The sequence below is a fragment of the Cervus elaphus genome, chromosome 1, assembly GCF_910594005.1.
Source record: "Cervus elaphus chromosome 1, mCerEla1.1, whole genome shotgun sequence".
Classification (NCBI taxonomy): domain Eukaryota; kingdom Metazoa; phylum Chordata; class Mammalia; order Artiodactyla; family Cervidae; genus Cervus; species Cervus elaphus.
Window position 1 is genome coordinate 79,112,794 of NC_057815.1, and position 20,976 is coordinate 79,133,769.

At 45.5% G+C, this 20,976-nt stretch overlaps 1 protein-coding gene across 3 annotated transcripts in view; it reads right to left on the bottom strand.

The window, feature by feature from the left end:
* Positions 1-20,976, bottom strand: part of SLC1A2 (solute carrier family 1 member 2) — a 160,280-nt gene that overhangs the window by 103,935 nt on the left and 35,369 nt on the right. The window contains exon 1 of one of the 3 annotated variants that reach the window (XM_043909264.1): positions 4,696-4,908. The exons of the other annotated variants lie outside the window; for them this stretch is intronic. Within the exon in view, the coding sequence (XP_043765199.1) occupies positions 4,696-4,745 (50 nt within the window). The 5' untranslated portion in view covers positions 4,746-4,908. Of the gene's footprint in view, positions 1-4,695; positions 4,909-20,976 lie in introns of those variants that run through there. 3 annotated transcript variants of the gene reach the window in all.

Genomic DNA, 20,976 nt, shown 5'->3' on the forward strand with positions numbered 1-20,976 from the left:
TTAAATGGTAATTTAAAATAATATAACATATAGAAATAAACACAGAGATATGATAGAAGGTGGTCTAAAATGCGCTTGAATGCCAAAGACAAAACACAAGCCTCCAGAGGATTTCTGCCTTGAAGCAGGTTCTCTCAACCAGCAGGAAGTCACAGTCCTCCCCCTCACTGGAAGAAAAGTTCAAAGCACAGACTTTATTCTTAAGATGAAAAACAACTAGTACCCAGAGGGTCTGTGATGATACCAAGCATGGTGGACTGCCCTCCTCCTCCTCCTTTTGGCCCTCAATGCACTCCTGTTGCATTTCCGCTCTCTTCATCTCCACGGCCCCTTTTCTGTTCTCTCCCGTAACCCACCACTTCCTGTGGTTAGCACCTGCGGGCGTCCAGAGGCTCCCTGGGAGGGCAGCACCCATGGGTCCTGCCTGCTGACCATCTTGTCTGGCTGCATGGGTGCTGCAGGTCAGCGGGGACTGGTCAACACGTGACTGCAGTGAGCAAGGTCAGTGACAGACTGAGACTCAGCACCTTGGCTGACTGTCTCACTGGACATGGTAAGGTACCTGCTCGGTTCTCTCAGACAGGGAGTGGCAGGGGAGGATCATGGCACTGCCCACTACAGAGCTGTTTTTTCTCTTTAGATGTTAAGTAAAATAACCACGTGAAAGTAATCATGTGAAACGCACGGCCGACTACCCGCAGCCGTTGTTTTGGTCTTCTGAGTGAACTGTAAGACGTCCAGCCATGGTGACTCTAAAGCCTCCAGAGCCTCGTACTCAGTTTAAACTTTGGATGTTCTTAAATTCAGCTTGATGGTTCAGTGCCATCAAGTAGACCAAAATGAGGGAGCCTGTAACTTTTTTTCCAAATTCATACTCACAAACCTATAATCAACCCATACAATATTACTAATTGATTTTTAACAAGGATGTTAGGGGCTTGTGTTGCTTTGTCTTATAAATGGACAAGGATAAGATCTTCCACTCCCCTGGTGTCCCTGGAGAGTACAAAGGTTCATTTGGAGAGAACCCACTCATGTTTACGTGCTTCTCTAGCCAAATGTTATGGCTGTGTGTTTGCTAAGATTAAGACTCCAGGCAGTGACTACGGCTCACCTCGAGTTCTGGGCAGAATGCCTTTGGTTCGGATTTGAGCAGAGAGGGGGTGCATTTCAAGGCAGCTACTTTGGGTCAAGAACACTTGGCATCTTTTCTTTCCTAGGCAAGGAAATCCAAGGACCCTTCTGCACCACTTGAAAGGAAATTGGTTCTGAAGGTCTAGAATATCACTTTTCTCTTACTGCTTAGACTCGCTTGAAACATTAGGGCAAGTAGGTGAATGGCATTGAGCGTGGTAAAATTCCTGAAAATTTGGTGAGAAGATAAAGAAAAATGAGGGAAAATCAAGATGGAAGCAAGTCTTTTCTTTCAGAACTTTTCCCAAACATTAAGTCCTTATGTTAATTTTATTACTTAGTAGAAGCTAACCTTTTAATAATACATTATATCTTTTAAAGTACTATTTAGGTAATACTTAACAAGCTCATTTCACATTTTTGGCAAGCATTATATGTACCTCTGGTGACAAAAAGGTAAGAGTTTCAGAAAGTAAATTCAAACCTGTTTCACTTAATTTTAGGTCTCTATTAAGGCAGCAAATATAAACTGTTGTTGTGTAGTCACTCAGTCGTGTCTGACTCTTTTGAGATCCCACGGACTGCAGTTCTGCCAGGTTCCTCTGTCCATCGGATTTCCCAGGCAAGAATACCCTTCTCCAGGGAATTTTCCTGACTCCAAAGATCGAGCCCGGGTCTCCTGCCTTGGCAGGCGGGTTCTTTACCACTGAGTCACCAAAGAAACCCAACAAATATAATGACTTGAATTGGACAGGAGTGGGCTTTCTGCAAACAAGTACATTTGGACATCACAGGTGGCAGTATCAATTGGATTAAGTAATACTGTAAAGAGGTAACAAGTATTATAAGTCTGTTTATATTCATGGGCCTGGCAACCCCATCTTGGGAACAATGTCCAAGAAAAGTAAATTCAATTCAGACAAAGATGATTATTTGTAGCACTCTTTAGGTAATAAGAAAATTAGAAACAACTCCGTTCATTCTCTCTGAAAGGTTAAGCAAACAACGCCACAGCAGTAGTGAAGTATGACAGAGCCATTAAAAGATGCAATTTCTTATCCATGTTTCCATTTGTCAACCTAATGCCTGTCCATGCAGCTGGACATAGAGCAGGCCCCTCACAGCCCACACAAGACAGGATGGACTTAAGAATAACCACTAGGAGTAGAAGGGACTTTAGAACAGGAATTACAGTATAATGATTTGAGTTCCTTTTCTTAAAAAAAAAAAAAAATGGAGGGGGATAATCTGAAAAACAGATATAAGACTGAAGATATAAAACACGGTCCCAAATATTATCCTACATTATGACTAGAAAAAGATACATTTGAATAGCGATTATCTCTGGTTGAAGGAATCGCAGGTGATTCTGCTCCCTTATTTACACTTAAAAAAATTTTAACCATTGGTTATAATAAGCATATAGAACTTTTATAATAATAAGATTAATATCCTTTATAAAAAATGAAACTATGAACAAATGAACTTTAAGAAATTAGTTTAAAGCAGTGAGGAGAAATAAGCCAAAATATGAACAGAATAAATCATTTAAATCAATGTAAAAAATGAAAATCATTGGGTTTTTCACAACTTGGTGGTGTCAAAAACATACAGAGAGTCCTTGCTCAAAATCCAACCTTTCCACACTGATCTCTTCTTTTTGATTTCCTGAATTATGGCTATCAGCAGTTACTTCTTCATTAGACTTTTTAAAACATCGTTTTGGGCTTCTGAAAACACAAATCAATGTACAAAAGGACAGAGTGTTTGAGAACCATCCCAATTCTAGTAAACCCTAAAACTGAGCCCCAAACTGATAACAAACACTCAACAGACTTAACAAATGAACAACAGCCATTTCTTCCCGATTATGGAGGGAATTGAAGAGGAGTGATTTGAAGAGGAAAAATGACCGGAGGAGTTGGTGGTCTTTGTAACACCTACACTTTGTGTTGCAAGAGAGATAAGAAATGCTACCAGGTCCCAGAGGACAACATTGAACCAAATACCTTATGCATTTAGCAATATCAGAAAGTGTCTTTCCAACGTGAAAACCAAGCCTGCTGGCTTTCCCATCACACCAAGTTCAGGTCACAGAGCAACACCACTTAAACACTTTTGCTTTTAAATCTTTGGACTGAAGAGCTTTTGCAGCAGGGTTAACTGACAACACAGTCTTAATGAAATCATACCGGATACTTGCTTGCACAGGGAAATACAGTTATCACACACCAAGTAAACAGCAGAGCTGAGATGCTTGGAAGGAAAGTTATGACCAACCTAGATAGCATATTAAAAAGCAGAGACATTACTTTGCCAACAAAGGTCCCTCTAGTCAAGACTATGGTTTATCCAGTGGTCACGTATGGATGTGAGAGTTGGACTGTGAAGAAAGCTGAGCGCCAAAGAATTGATGCTTTTGAACTGTGGTGTTGGAGAAGACTCTTGAGAGTCCCTTGGACTGCAAGGAGATCCAACCAGTCCACCCTAAAGGAGATCAGTCCTGGGTGTTCATTGGAAGGACTGATGCTGAGGCTGAAACTCCAATACTTTGGCCACCTCATGCGAAGAGTTGACTCATTGGAAAAGACCCTGATGCTGGGAGGGATTGGGGGCAGGAGGAGAAGGGGACGACAGAGGATGAGATGGCTGGATGGCATCACTGACTCGATGGACATGAGTTTGAGTAAACTCCGGGAGTTGGTGATGGACAGGGAGGCCTGGCGTGCTGCGATTCATGGGGTCACAAAGAGTCAGAAATGACTGAGCAACTGAACTGAACTGAACTGAACTGAGATGCACAGGCTTTTATATGGACCAATTCCTTCAGCAATGATTGCTGAAAATGCTAACATTCAAACCTCTAGAAAGAGTCTGGGATTGAATGCGGGTGACATCCTCATTAAGGACTACGTCTCACATCTGGGTGCTTAAGTTCTTCAAGATGCAATCACAGACGATGATTTCAGTACAAGGTACAGTTTTTCCAAGTCATCACTAAACACCTTATTAATATGCTATTTAAGCAGTCATCCTTGGACAGAGGAGCCTGGTGGGCTACAGTCCACAGAGTTGCAAAAAGAGTCAGAAATGGCTTACTGACTAAACAATAACAACTAAAGGAGAAAACATCTATATGAAAACGTATGAATTTCATTCATTCATTCATTCATTCAACACATACTCATCGGGAAGGGAACCATGCCCCTGGTTCATCGTTAGGCATCAGGGTACAGGGACCATAGATTTTCTTCACCAGTATCAAACACTTCAGAACCAGTTGTTTTCTGATGAACAGATTATATTTCCCAATTTTTACTTCTTTCTTGACACCTCTACATTCCCAGGAAAGACTTGGCTCACAGAAGGAAGCACACATTTACCTCAACCCCTGGGAAAAGCAAGTGTCTTTGCCAGATACCAAAACAGGCTCCAATGAGTGTGCTATAATAACCCATTGTTCCACTTTTCATATCTCTTTTTCCTCCAGGAATATAAAGTGATTCTTCGCTTCTCATTGCCCCGCACAGCCCAGCCCCACCCCATCCCAAGACTTCTGACCTGACCGTCCTCTCCTCTCCAGGAACGGGCTGGCCCCGGAGCACGGACATGAGTTCTGTCTTTCATTTCGGTGCTGCCGTACCTTGAAGGAAGATCTGTCAGGTGCTTTAAAGTTTACCTAGCCAGTGTTCTGACGTTACAGAAGTAACAAACTGTCCTATTGAGTGCATCATTTGGCTGAAAAGTGCCAAGGTCAGTAAGTGTTTGTTTGAACATTGTGTAATTACTGGAGTTAGAGAACTCGATAGGATCATCTTAGACCTCTGATGTCCCTCTCCTTTCCATAAGCAAGAACTACACCTTTTTCCTATCAGGGTTTTGTGACTTTTCACCCAGTGAGCCCAGCAGCTAGCTGGCAAGCCACAGTCACTGTTAACACACCATCCTTCCTTGGCACTTACTCTCATTCCTCCGTTACTAGCCTTATACCCGCTGTGATCATTAACTACGCATTCCCTGGCAGCCTCGCTCCCTGACATTTAACCTGGATTCATCAGGTTACAGAAGTACAATAGCTATTGCCTTTATGAGCCCTTGGGTTTCCCCAAGGGCTTTACTATGGCTCAGACAGTAAGAATCTGCCTGCAATGCAGGAGACCTGGGTTCAATCTCTGGGTCAGGAAGATCCCCTGGAGAAAAGAATGGCAACCCACTCCAGTACTCTTGCCTGGAGAATTCCATAGACAGAGGAGCCTGGCAGGTTACAGTCCATGGGGTCGCAAAGAGTCGGACACAGCTGAGTAACACTTTGACTTCATGAGCCCTTAAGGTCCTTTGAACAATTTCACTATTGAGAGTTGCCATTAGAATCCATGGCAAGGAATTTCCTGGTGGCCCAGTGGTAAAGAATCCGCCTTGCAATGCAGGGGACCTGAGCCCAGGTCCGGGAAGATTCTACTTGCCGCAGGGCGACTAAGTCCATGCACCACAGCTAAGACTCAACACAGTCAATAAAAAAAGAAAGAAAAAAAATTTTTTTAAAGAATCCATGGCAAATCCACAGCCAACTGGATTTTCGATCCCAGATCCCCTCGGCAGGCTGACGACATGCAAGCTCTTATGGTTGAAGCATCACCATCCTCTTTGCTACCACTTGTTACTGTAAGATCTTGATATTAGCTAAGCTTCACTGAAGACTCACCATATGTCAAAGCACATTCTATGTGCTTTACAAGAGCTTGGCTTGTTTAAATTTCTCAAAGACCCTGTCAAGTAGGCACTACTATTATTTTCATTTATAGACCAGGAGAAGGCACAGAGAAGCTGAGTAACTTGCCCGAGTTCACACAGCAGCTCCATAGCAGAGCTGGGATCCACACCCTCCAAGTTTGGACTCCTGAGCTTGAGCCCGGACCCACTACATGACCCTGCCTCTCCCTGGAGGGGCTGACTGTCTCTTAGAGAAGGGGTAATGTGAAGCATGCATATTCAAGAAAGAATAGAAAGTGGACGAGGCAGCAATGGGTGTGGGTGAGGCATGGAGAGTAAAAACATTTTGGGGGGTGTCGTGCAGAGAAAACAACCAGCTAATCACCTAGTCGGGCACAGTCTGAGCCACATTCACATCTGGCCCAGAACTTTCTGGGGTTGCCACCGACCCACGGACGTCTGAGTAGGAGGCAGACAGCAGATGCTGCGTGGCAGCGAGAAGGGGGGCCAGCTGGAGCCCAGGCCACAGCTAATGAGAGCAAAGCTGCTGCAGACGCCTCTTTATCTAGGCTGCCATGGTTTTTGTCCTATGGAAAACATGGACTGACCAGAGGGTTTCAAACATCATTTGGAATACAGAACTGGAGGGCACCTTACGATCCCTCCAAGGGAAGGATTGTGGAATTCTAGGATGCCAATCCCTCTCCCCGACCCGAGGGATACCTCCAACGGATCCAGCTCCATCTTGAAATGATAAGCAAAAGAACTACCACCAAGAGTACTTTCTACGAGCCAGGTGCTTTAGACTGACTTCTTCCAGCCTCCTTCTGCATGGAATTATTATTCGCTCCACCTTACCGATGGGCTTCCCAGGTGGTGCCAGCAGTAAGGAATCCGCCTGTCAGTGCAGGAGATATAAGAGACACAAGTTCAACCCCTGGGTCAAGAAGATCCCCTGGAGAAGGAAATGGCAACCCACTCCAGTATTCTTGCCTGGAAAATTCCATGGACTGAGGAGCCTGGCTGGCTACAGTCCATGGGGTTGCAAAGAGTCGGACATGACTGAGCACACACACATGCCACCTTACTGACGGGGCATAAAGAGGGGAAGTAATTTACCCCAGAACACGTGGCTGGCAAGGACTGGAGTCTGGACCTGAGCCCAAGATGGGAGAAACTCATGTGTAGTCTAGGCACGTGATGGTGGTGTTGGGAAAGAAGGAGCACCCACACCTTTCATTCACTGACTCTTTCTTGTTGGAGCGCCTCCAACGGGCTCAGGACACAGAACTACGTATGGCAGACCAGGTCCATGCCCTCACTGAACTGTCTTTTCTGTTTCTCCAAGGAGAGGCCATCAAAGCTGAGAGCTCAGCCAGCAACAAGGGTACAGCAGAAGAAGGGTGCTCCCCCAGACACCAGGACCCTACGCTGATTCCCATCGCAGGCACATGGAGCGGGGCTGGGTTTAAAAGCAGTCCTTGGAACACATTCTGCTCCTGTAATACCCAGAACACCATATGTGTCCCGGTCACAGAGGGAGAGGAGACATATCTCCTCCTGTTCTGGACCTGGAATCCAGGAGGCTGACAAACACACTTTCAGCTTTTCTTTTAATAGCCTGGGGGGGTGCGGTGGGGGTGGGGGCCGGGGGAAGAGTTAAATAGCTGAAAGTTTCCCCTTGTTTCCTCTCACAGACATTTCTGGAAGGGGTCAGCGTTGGGTGATTCATCATCTACCCCAATAGACTAGCAGTGAAAGGCCAGCTCAGATGCTGTGGTTAAAAATAAGTCTCTGCTCACTCATCTTCTTATTAATATTCTATAACTGCATTAAGGACCTTCAGTCAACAGTGAGAAAAGTTCATTTATTCAAAAGTTGCTACACTGCCTCTAAAACTTTGGTGAAAATAACTTTATAACTAAGCCCTTGATTTCTTTTCAAAAAGTTAAGGAGAAATGCTAAGTACTAAACCATCCAGCAAAAAGACTGCTTGTTCAGACGTCGGCTGGCATTTTGAGTATCATTCACCCACCGTACCAATTACTCTGTGCCTCGGCCTCTTCCATGTAAAATGGAGAGAGCAATCACAATACCTATCGTGCTCAAAGGTTAATACAGAAAGGCCCTTGTGGTGGTGCCTGGAGCAGAATACACTCTCAACAAAAGTTAGCTATTATTATGCAAATTCAGCCTATTTCATAATATTTATGGTAATAATTAACTGTCATTTATTCTTCTCATACCACATGCCAGATACAGGGCTGAGAGTTTAGAGACAGAGCATGATTTAGTCCTCAAGACAGTCCCATAGGTAGGTGTTATACCCATTTTACAGATGAGAAAATGAGGAGGGAGTCAGAGAAGGTCACAGCTGGTGGATGGACAGAGGAGGGCTGGAACCCAGGTCCAGATGCACTCAGAATGCTTTGTTATCACAAGGTAAAGCTGATTCAACTACAGTCCTGCAATCTGGCCTGAGTGTGAGAAGGCTCTGAAGTCAGCACTTCCAGCATCAATTATTATAGCATTCCCAAGTCTCCACCATCACCAAAGATTATATTTAACTTCTATACATGGTATCACTCATCTGGAAAACTCCTCTTCATCCTTCAAAACCTCACTCAGCTGTCTCTGGCTCTATACAGCCTTCCTTGCCCATCCTCCCTCTTCAAAGAATGCATTCTTTCCATTCCTGAACTGGTTCTCCTGCCTTTACATATTTCAAAGTGCCGCAACACAGAGTGACTCGTCCTTAGCGTTTATATTTGTCTCCTCCACTAGGCTACTAACCCCTCTGCCCAGGCACCTATAATTTAATTCTCTGGGAATTAATAACTTATTCCAGTTCTCTGGGAATTAGCAATGCATGCATGATCTATATCAGTGGCTCTCTGTGGATGGCAATTATGCTCCCCCAGGGGACACTTGGCAATCTGGAGACATTTTTGGTTGACCCAACTGGAGGTGGGAAGGTGTTACTGTCATCTCATGGGTGGAGGCCAGGGATGCTGCTAAACATCCTACGGTACATAGGATAGCGCCTCCACAACAAAGAATGACCCAGCCCCAAATGCCAACGCTGTCAAGGTCAACACAGTCTAGTCTTCCAAAAAGTGAAAGTGTTAGTCGCTCAGTCCTGTCCGACTCTTTGCGACCGCATGGTCTCTAGCCTGCCAGGCTTCTCTGGCCATGGGATTCTCCAGGCAACAATACTGAAGTGGGTTGCCATGCCCCTCTTCAGAGGACCTTCCCGACCCAGGGATCAAGCCCGGTGTCCTGCATTGCAGGCAGATTCTGTACCATCTGAGCCACTAGAAGCCCCTAGTCTACCTAGCAGTTCTCAATTAAGCATCACTCATGCTCTTGACTCAAGAGTTTACTGCGCCCCATACAGCAGGGCTCAGGGGCTGCCGCACACTGCACCTCAGACCTCAGAGAAGAGTTGGACCTCTGTGGGGGGACCACTTGTCTCCATCCCCGATGCCTCTCCACTTGGGTCAGCGGAACGAGAGATGTCTCAGCCGTTTTCCGTGCCTCACCGCTAGCACTAGTCTGGCACTCCAATGTGTTCCAGCTAACTCCCAACTGCCACTATCTGCATCTCTTTGCCTGAGGGCTTTGGCCCCATATGTGCCAGAAACGCTGGGAAATTAAATGCCCCTGCAAGGAGCAGCCCTCAACTAATGACCAGCAGGTTTGAATGTGTAAATACATCAGTTCCTTCATTGCTGGAGAGGAAACCAGGACACATGACTCCAGGGCTAACAGGGCACATAATTTTCCCTGTCTCCACGATTTCCCCGTGGGTTAAACTAGCGTTGCCCACAGAGGTGGTGAGCTTGATAACCCACCCTCTCTTGGCTGCCCTTCCACTTCAGCCCTCCCTCCTGGTGTCTCCTGCCCCTCCCAAATAAACTACTCGTGTTGGAATCCTCATTCTGGATTCTGCTCTGGAGTCTGCCCAAACCAAAACAGAATAGAAGCAACACATTTCTCTTCCTAGCAGAAGCCTCAAGAACTACCAGGTGATTCTGTCACTGCTTTTTCCCTCTCCTGCGAGAAAAGCATGACCCAGGTGAGGGCTGTGTCTTCAGCCTGGGTCCCTTATGGAGGAAACACTGTGGCTAACTGCAGTTGACCTGCAACCAACATGTAACAGACACAAGAAACAAACTTCCAGTGGTGGTAAGCCACAGAGATTTGGGAGTTGTTGTTACTGAAGCAAAACCTGGTGAAAGCCGAGTCATACAGGGCTTATCACTCCTAGAGGGACCTTCCTAACTGATGCTATTCTAGAAAACCTGGGCTACTTACCTCTCAAATGATGCTCGTCTAAGGGCAAAATCACACAGCAGAGCTTTACCAGATCCTTGAGGTTGGAGACGATTGTTTTTTCCCCTCGTGGAGGTTCCTGTAACTCGGGGCACCTCATGCAGTGCTGAGAAGTGGTGAGCACCTAGAGATGGGGACTTAGCCCTGAGCCATCTGGGTTTTACCAGGAACCAGTTCAAGCCTGGTGACTATTTTGGGAAAAGAGACGAAGACGAGGCACTTGGCTAGAAACAGATGAAAACACCAGTCCATACTACAGCTGATCTCCACCTGAGTGACTTTGAGGAAAACCCTCCCCCCATCTGGAGCCTCCCATTTGTAACTTGGGGTCTGACTCTAAGATCTGAATCCATCACCAGACTCAGCCACCGGGGTTCTCTGAAGACCAAAACCAACCTCATTCTCTCCATCCCCTGCTTGATCCATCAACCTTCAGAACAAGCTAAACTCATACCCAAAATTTCAAGGGAAAGACTGTCTCCTGCAGTTTACCAAGGACTCATTTCTTTTTTCTCCAGTTCCCAGATCAGAAGACAGAATGGCATCCTCCCTTCCCTCTGTCTTTAACATTCACTGAGTAGGAAGCCCGTGCTATGCATTAGGCTGAAACCTACTCACGATCTATCACAAGATTTCTCATGCCTGAGTCACTCAGAAGCATGAGCCTTGGCTAGTTTTGCCTTATCTGAATACCACCTCTTCTAAAATTGACTTGCTAATGTTTAGTGCTGACAGACTCTTTGTACTTAAATCTGTATCTTCAGAGGGATTTTTACATGCCTACTATCAATGAAAACCCAGTAACCCTTGTCATAGAAGGTAGGCATGAAAACAAATGTGACAACAAATATCTTTATTGAATGCGAGCTGGATGTTTGCTGAAGCCTCGGCCTCCTGCTCTCTTTGTTTAAAAGGGAAACTGAAAGGCTTTAGGACAGTGATAAAGGCCTAGCAGCACCTGACCAAGGTTTTAACATTGTCATCATTAGAAAGATTGGAAGAGATTCAGAAAAGGAGTGTTTCTCACCATGTGATGAAATGTTCCTTAATTTGTCATCAGTGCACAGTCATCTAAATCATCTTTCATTTCACTGGGACATCTGTTTCATGCTTTGAATAAAGCTGTCTCATTGCCCTGGATTCTTACCGTGTGTGGTTTTACTATTAATAGCACAGGTTTGAGTCCAGCTCTACCACTTCCTAAACCTCTCTGGGTTTCTTTCTTCATCTGCAAAGTGAGGATAATCATAGTCCCACCTTCGTAATGTCAAGACTTTCAAATAATGCTTGACTCACAGTCAGGCTTAATTAATTATGGCTGTCCTTACTATTTATTCTTGTTAACTTTGTAAGATAGGTATTTTTTATATTTATTTAGCTGCACCAGGTCTTAATTGTGGCATGTGAGATCTTAGTTCCCTGATGAGGGATTGAACCAGGGTCCCTTGCAGAGTCTTAGCCACTGGACCTCCAGAGAAGTCCCAATATATGCTAGGTATTTTGACACCCATTCTACAGACAAAAAAATGAAGGACTGGTTGCATAATCTGTCAAGGTCACACAGCCTTGCTTTTTCCACTCTTATAAATAGCTGCCTTAATGTGCAGCCAGGATTATTACCTATTTTAAGTTGGATATTTTTGTTCCCATCCTATTTTATTTTTTTCTAACTCTACAGGCCTGCCTGGTTGCCTCTGACAAAAACACAGAAGGCGTTGGTGCCCGGACATAAGCAGTCAGTTGGAGCAGATTCAGGCCAGAGTGAGAAGTGCCTGCCTCATCTTTGGCCCCCAAAGTGTGCCAACCTGCCCTGGGGCTTGCCATTTTGTGGAGGCCAGCACATGAGGGCAAAGATCTAATCTAAAACCACTCAGAGATGCATCATTACATGCGAAGCCCTGCCACTCATCATGGCAGAGGTCACTGCAGACAAGGCTGACATTTCCTGTGCCTTTTTAATATTCCATTTATACATGTCTCACCTGATTTTAATCCTACTCTACTTCAGATTCACCACTTGCAGAGAACACTTTAAGATGATACATACATACATGTTTGGTGCTCAGTTATGTCCTACTCTTTGCAACCCCAGGGACTGTAGCCCACCAGGCTCCTCTGTCCATTGGATTTCCCAGGCAAGAATACTGGAGTGGGTTCCCATTTTCTACTCCAGGGGATCTTCCTAACCCAGGAATCGAATCCAGGTCTCTTGCATCTCCTGCATTAGCAGGTGGATTCTTCACCACTAGCACCACCTGGATAGAAAAGCACAAGTCTGGAAGAGAGACAGCATACACGTGTCACTTGCCTTCCCTCCCCACACCCCTTACTGGTCTTAAAGCACCAGCATCAAGTCCTGCTCTGGGGCTGACAGTGTGGGTGCAGCAGAAATAACACATCCTAAAGTAGATTTTTCTCCCCCACTGCCTTCCCAGAGACTGGGGCTCTACAGATTAATGTAATCCCGAGGGGATGGGGCTTTTGTCACAGAACTCAAGGCAGTGGTGGTGGGGGTGGAGGGAGTCAGACACTCTTTAGCATAAAAGTTCTATTTCAGAACTGCCATATGACCCAGTAATCCCACTCCTGGGCATACACACCGAGGAAACCAGATCTGAAAGAGACATGTGCACCCCAATGTTCATTGCAGCACTGTTTATAATAGCCAGGACATGGAAGCAACCTAGATGCCCATCAGCAGACGAATGGATAAGGAAGCTGTGGTACATATACACCATGGAATATTACTCAGCCATTAAAAAGAATTCATTTGAACCAGTTCTAATGAGATGGATGAAACTGGAGCCCATTATACAGAGTGAAGTAAGCCAGGAAGATAAAGAACATTACAGCATACTAACACATATATATGGGATTTAGAAAGATGGTAATGATGCCCTATATGCAAAACAGAAAAAGAGACACAGATGTACAGAACAGACTTTTGGACTTTGTGGGAGAAGGTGAGGGTGGGATGTTTTGAGAGAACAGCATCGAAACATGTATATTATCTAGGGTGAAACAGATCACCAGCCCAGGTTAGATGCATGAGACAAGTGCTCGGGCCTGGTGCCCTGGGAAGACCCAGAGGGAGCGGGTGGAGAGGGAGATGGGAGGGGGGGATTGGGATGGGGAATACATGTGAATCCATGGCTGATTCATGTCAATGTATGACAAAACCCACTACAATGTTGTAAAGTGATTAGCCTCCAACTAATAAAAATAAATGAAAAAGAAAAAAAAAAGTTCTATTTCAGCATCGCCCACAAGGTCTGATTGCGCTATAGGTGCCCCATCCTCAGTCTTGTAAGGGATACATACATACATGTTTGGTGCTCAGTTATGTGCCCCTTACAAAACTCCAGATTCCTAATCAGAAGCCTTGCATGTCCCTGACTTGCCCAAACTGAAGCAACACATGTAGGCAGAAAATGAAAGGAGACCCAGGCTGGAGGCTGGGAATAAAGACACAAGGCTTTGGGGGAGAAAGGAGCTCCATGGTCTGGGAGACAGTGGGACAGGGAACCTGGGGTGCTCTCAACCCACTATAGGGTCAGACTCAGAGTGTACCCCAAAAGTCTCTGGCTGAGGTTGGGAGCCCCAGGACAGGTGGAAGAGTCCAGAAAAGCCACTCTGCATCCGCACAGCCTGCTGGACTCTGAGTTGGATTTTGATCACTTGATTCTGAAGCAAAGGACTGGCTGGACATTCCCATGAAGTTCCCCGAGGGTCTCGGCCAGCTCGCAGCTTTAGGACACTTAGTTCTATGGCTAAGGACACTGAGGTTGCCTGTAGGCACTCGTGGGAAGCAGGAGAAAGGAAGTTATGGATGGAAGCTTATGGTCTTTCATTTATGAACATGGCTTTATGGATCCCTGTCACAGCACTGTCCCTAACACCAGATCCCTCAAACCCCGCCAGAGCATGATATGGGCCATATCTAAGGGTCTGAAAGGAGCCTGGCATTTCCATATCAGCATCTGATACATTTATTCTGAATTTTCATGAACTGCCTTCTATGCTACCCATTGCAGGCTCAACAGGGCTAGGCCCCACCATCTGAGAACTGACCATCATACTTGTCAGCAGGATGTGTATGTGGTGAGACAGGGGGCTGGGGTAGAATGATACTGGTAGTAACTCAAATACATAACTAATGCTAACAAAAATCAGAATATGATAAGTATCTATAGCTAGAAATGGAAGGAACAGCCCATATAGGAATAATGAGCTCATCGGGTTATGGAAATCAAGAATCATTAGGGGACATGTTGGGGGGGAAGCAATCACAGACCAAGGCACTGACCCTTCCTATCCGCCTTTGGTGGCACTCCACCTACAGTCCAGGCTGGGCTAAGCCCCCTCAAGAAAGGAGCCAAGACTCTCCTGAAATAACAGTGGAAGTCACTTCAGCTTTCAAGGGAATAAGGATGATGCTGGTATGGGGGTAGCTATGTCCCACCGGCCACAAGAGAAGCAGCCTGGAATCTCTAAACTCAGCAGCCCAAGAGATGGGATTTACAGGTTGGAAGAGAAGCCCAAACAACAGAGAGGGTGTCACAGGAGCAGAGAGGGAAGAGAAGGGCTGAGCAGGGGAGGGGAGGAGGAAGGCCACACAGGCAGAGGTAACATCTCTTTCCATTCCATCTGAGCAGCTGTCTCACTGGAGGCAGGGGGCAGAGGGGAAAAACTACAGGCGAAAAGAGGCCTCCATGTTGAGTCTCCATTCCCTGCTTCCCTGGTGGCTCAGCGGTAGAAGAGTCTTGCTCAGGCGATGGAATGAGTTGATTCACCTGTATTGGCTCTGGTCCTTTAAGCCTGGTGGCCAGCCTGAGTGAGGACAGCCTGGCCTCATGCATCCTGAGCAGGTCCCCTCCACCAGTCCAGCCTGTACACTTCCAGGACAGGTCCCGTTCCCTTGCCTCCTATCATTTCATTCATCTCCTATCTATGGCTTCCCCTTAGCACCTGGATGTGGCCCCAACTCCACCATAACCCACACTCACTCCCTTCCTGCTGACTTGGAGAAGTGTCTACCATGGTCCAGCTGGGCCCTCAGGGCCCCATCCCTTGGCCACAGTGGATTTTTCTTGCCGTCGCATACAACCTTGGTGGCAAATGACTACTGAGTTAAGAAGCTGACTGCTCCCTGAGAGGCTGATTTTGAACCTGTGGTCTCATTTTCTTTGGTACCAGAAGATGAGGGATGCTTCGAAACCTGTGCCAAAGGAGACTATGACCTCATTTAACATCTTTAGGAGGCGGCAACATCTGCACTGATGCTCAGGACATCGCTTTTGTAGCTTGAATTCTTTATCGAACAGTCAGAAATGCCACTGGCTAAATTATTGTGCTCGATCTCTGTTTATCAACGGGTGCTCCAGCGACCATCACCCAGGAGACAGAACTGCAGAGCCTCAGGCCCTGTCCGCCCCGCGAAACAGAATCTAACACAATCTCCAGGTAATCCCTAAACACTCTGAGGTTTGAGGAAAAGAGCTTCCTGGGACCAGGGAACAAAACGCTGCCTGGCTCCTGCTCCCTGCCCCTCCCACAGTTGTCCTTCTGGTGGCTTAGCGGTAATGAATCCGCCTGCCAATGCAGGAGACGTGGGTTCGATCCCTGGGTCGGGAAGATCCCCTGGAGAAAGAAATGGCAACCCACTCCAGCATTCTTGACCAGACTACAGTTCACGGAGTCGCAAAGAGTCGGCCACGACTTAGCGACCAAACAACAATAACAACTCCTTGAACACCTTCTTTCAGACCTCGAGGCCCACAAACAGGTGCTGCTGTTTCCACCACAGGGCAGAGTTCCTTCACCACTTGGGCAAATCCAGCAGGGACACCGGTCATGAGGATCTGTCTCAGACTGTCCCACACGACAGGCCCCGGGGCTGAGCCTGGGGACAGGAAGCAGCTGGTCCAGAGAAGGCATGGGGCCAGCTGTGGGTGAGGGGAAGAAGGCAGAAGCTGGGCCAGAGAAGCGGAACCAAAGGTCGGAGGCGCAAGGTGAAACTAAATGAAGAGGAGTAAAGACGCTGGAAAGTGAGTCGATTAGAAACAGACAGAGGAGTGCAGGCTGGACTGTATCGAGGTGAAGCGCTGTGGGCGAGCCCATCTGCTGGGTGGGGGGCTTGTGGGACTAATACAGCATGGGCAGAGGGGGACGCCGGGCTGGGACTGGGCGAGGTGGCCGTTGCTCCTGGTGGAGGGCGCCAGGTCAATGACTGATAAACCCCAGGACCTGCAACCCAGAATCATATAAACCACGAGCCAGAGGAAACAGAAGTCAGATCATGGGGTTAATAATAGTTAAAACTGACTGAACATTAACCCCGAGCCAGGCACATTGATAAATGCTCTATGTAAATTATTTAACCCCCTGAGAATTATTTACAGAACACCCCACCCCGAGACTCCATGTGGCAAAGAGCATGGCATGAATAGAAATGTGAGCTCCAAGACCAGGTGGGGTTTGAATCTAGACTTCTCCATCTCTTAGCTCTGTGATCTGGGGAAAGCTAGTTCAATTCTGTGTTTCTCAGTTTCCTCGTCTGTAAAATGGGAGCATGTTAGTGGTTCTGTCACACAGTTGTAATAATAGAGGTAACAAGTAAAATGGTGCATCACAAAGAATAAAGTCAATTTCATTATAATAATTGTTGCTATCATTTGCCCTTTTCAGAGACAAAGAAACTGAAGCACAGAGATCTAAGTAACGTTGAAGTGATGGGCAGGGGAAGTAAACCCAGCCAGTGAGCAGTGTGTGAAACCATTATCCCTTGCTGCCTCACATCAAGTCAGAGGAACAAGGTGAAGACAGGTTGCCAAGGTGAGAGGCCCGGGAGAAGGCAGAACAGAGACAGGACTCCTGGAGAGAGCTCTGAGCAGATCCCAGGGCTGTTGGCAGGGGCTGAGGGTGGGAGATGAGACAAGGGCCCTCTAAGAGCTGAGCACAGCCAGGACGTACTGGAGACCGAACTTCTACATGGTTCTGGCCGCCGAGATTCAATCTTCCTGTTGAAACGAGTTATCTAGACGGGACATGAGGCCTATGTCCAAACACCCCGGGGCTTTACTGCCAAGTCATCACTCTGGCAAGAACCACACCTGACTTTGCAGACCTGAGAAGTGACCACAGGAAATCATTAATCCTGAACTTCCCCGGGGCAGGGTTGCAGGACAGCAATGGTAACTAACAGCTAAGACATTACTGAGTGATGACTGCATGCGAGGCACCATTTGGGGCACCTAGCGCTGTAACTGAGTCTTCACCACAACCCAAAGAAGTCCCAATACTATCCCCATCTTGTGGACGACACAGAGAGGTCAAGTAACATTCGTGAGGTCACACAGCAGGTAAGTCAGAGCCAGGCACACAACCCAGGCTCTCTGGCTCCACAGTCCATACTCTTAACCTCTAGGATCTATAATACCTAATCAGGCTATTCTCAGAAGCAACTAGATAATTTTTTTTTTTTTTGCAACTAGATAATTTATCAGACCTTGAAACACTTATCTGTGAATGGTTTCTCAGCCTGAGTAGTCAAGTATACATAGAACAGTCAACTAAAAATCTGGAAATGGGGAAATTATTAGGCAATTCCAACTTGAGAGGCATTCTACAAAATAACTGATCAGACCTCTTCAGAAGTGGCAAGGTCACAAAAGACAGGAAAAACTGAGGAACTGTCACTGGCGGGAGGAGGCGGGACAGCTAAACGCAACATGGGACCCTGGATTGCATCCCGGAACAGAGAGGACCTTCCTGGAAAAACTGGGGAAATCCAAGCAAGTTCTAACAGTATTGGAGCAAGGTTGACTTCTTAGTTTTAATCAATGGCCTGTGGTTATGTAAAATGTTACCATTACAGGAAGCAGAGTGAGGGGTGTACGGGAACTCTCTGTATTATTTTTACAGTTCTTCTTTAAGTCTAAAATTATCTAAAATTTTTACAGAATTTGGTGTTGAAAAAAACAAATATACAAATGACAAAAGGATCAAAACCAGTGACATTCTCAGTTTATAAATGAATGTGTTTATCTTTGTCATTGTAATCGGACTACATTTCCTCCTATATATGTAAATAAGTACTCATTTTGACTTGACATTAAATCTGTTCAAAATTGTGAACAACAAAAGCTGGTAATGATTAAGTTTAGAAACCTGGATCTTCTTTAGAAAAACACATCACTTCAGTTTTAAATGTATAGAAATGTTGAATCACTAAGGTATAGTGTTGTAGGTCAACTATACTTCAAAAAAAAAAAAAAAACCCAAATTTATAGACAAAAGAGATCACAAATGAGGATTCGGGGCAGGAGAATTGGATGAAGGCAGTCAAAAGGCACACATTTCCAGTTAGAAAATAAATAAGCACTAGGGAGGCAACGTACAAATGATGAATATAATTAACACTATTGTATGTTATATATGGAAGTTAGTAAGAGAATACATCCTAAGAGTTCTCATCATAAGGAAACATTTTTTCTATTTATTTTATTTTATATTCATGTGAGATGATGGATGTTCACAACATTTACTGTGATCATCATTTCATGATGTATGTCACTCAAATCATTATGCCATACACATTAAGCTTACACAGGTCTGCACGTTAGTTATATCTCAATAGAACTGGAAGAGAAGGAAGGACAGATCACTTACACGTGCTTTGAGGTGTCTCTCTCTCTCATCTTTCCCTCTCTGATTCACATGCTCAGCGTCACTGCTCAACAGATCTACTCAGTACCCACAGGTTGATGGCCACTGCCCAAGAAAGGCTTGGATCCCCTGGAGGTGAAGTACCTCTTCATAGGCACGGGTGAGCTTCCCGAAGGGCGGCAGGTTTGACACACACTAGGAGGAAAGGGCAAGCCAGGGAGACCCACGTCTTCATGAAGGTCCAGACGGCTGTCAGCCAGAGACGTAAAGGACAAACCAACGCACAGCTCCCTATAACTAGGTACAGGGCCCGGAGATAAACACTTTGCCTGCAACAGCTCGTTTAATCCTCTCCACAGCCCTAGGAGGAAGGAACTATGATTATAATTCCCAAGTCACTGATCGGGGAATTGAAGATCAGAGAGGTTAAACCATTTCTAAAGGTCACACAGCAAGTCAGCAGTAGAGTTGGGATACAACATGAAAAGCACGTTATCATGAGACTAGGTTTCCCTTTCTTTGCTGACTTTCTTATTTCAGCCAAAATTAAATTGGCTCTGTCTAACAAATCATCCTCTGGTTTGTCCTCAACTCAGACAGTAAGATGCAAAGTGAACCAGACAAATATCACAGAACACACACTATGTACCAGATGCTCTAAATCCATCATTCCATTTGATCATCACCAAAGAGGAGTGATTATCACCTCCATGTTCAAAGGAGGTAAGGGGCTCAGAAAGGTTACCAGACAGCTGAGTGGGCATACCAGAATTTTTCAAACTTGAATCTTCCTGATAGCCAAGGCCCATCATGCTCTCTTCATTCATTCCATTTCCAAGGAAGACTCATAAGGTGAAAAAAAAATCAAGTAGGTAAGAAGAAAAAAAACCTCAAGTCCCTGCAAAGTAACCCTAAAAGACAGGCCTACATAGGCAAATTCATGCAGATTCTGCCATTGCCCTTGATTTTCCTTGTCACAGTGATCAAATCCAGATTATTTAGACCCTAAAAAACTAGAGTGGCTTGTTTATTTTGCTTGTTTTCTTTTCTTTGGGGCCTACATCTCTTATTTTAGACATCTCCATGACTTAAACCATCTAGATAATTGCAAACACCCCTCTCCTGCATTCCAGAGTGTGTGTGTGTGTGTGTGTTTAAGAAACTCAGATTCACAATCCATTTCACAAAATAGGCATTCCTAAATGAAAACACGTGCACATGGCAAATGGGACCAGCCCGGCACTTGGGAGTTCCTTTAGTGGTTTCAGCCAGAATAAAGCTACACCAAACCAGATTAGTGCCCCTCAATGCAAGCCCAATGCATTGGCTTCAAACTTGGAAACAGAATCAGCAATACCACTTTCCCCTTCCTCAAAAGTGAATTCTCAGTAGAGGATTTCACATTCTGAAAAGAAAAGCAATATAGAATTTTGGAAAGGACAGAATCCCCAGACCCTAAAACACAGGCACAGTGGAAGCAGCCTGATGCCTTTGCACTATAATACTTTGGGGACCGATTATTCTGAAACGTTGTTTGGGTGATGACATACAGGCCACTCGGGAGACCCTGCCTCCTGGGAACTCGGCAATCTTAGAGCAGCTCCCAGCTCTGTACAAAGGCAGAGGAAAAGCCAGTAATAAATATTAATGACTGATCTTAAGCAGTTTAAAATTGTCACAAACCTGAACTGATTTGTCAAAATCTTCATTTCGGAAAACACTCACCCTTCCTATTTTGCATCAGCAATTTGTGTCTTTATGAGCAACTCTAAAAGTCCACAGCTCTTCTTTCTCATGAAATTTACTTAACTATTTAGCATACAATGAGAACCTTTCCAAAGTGCTGGAAGCAAGAAGGGCAGAGGGAACAAAATGAGTCTTTGCCAGGAACTGAAACTCTGGACTGGATTGATAAATAGCGTGCTTTGAACTTACAGCTCACAGACCAACGAGAATGTGAAAGATAAGTGTGTCCCAACAAACACATAACATGTGGCTCTCTTCAATTAAATTCTATTGAAAGTCAAATCTGCATGGGTGCCATTAAAAGCTGGCAATCTTGGAAAGCGTGTGTAGGCATCCAGGCTAATGGTAGCTCTGAAAGAAGAAGACAGAAGGGTAAGCTGAAAC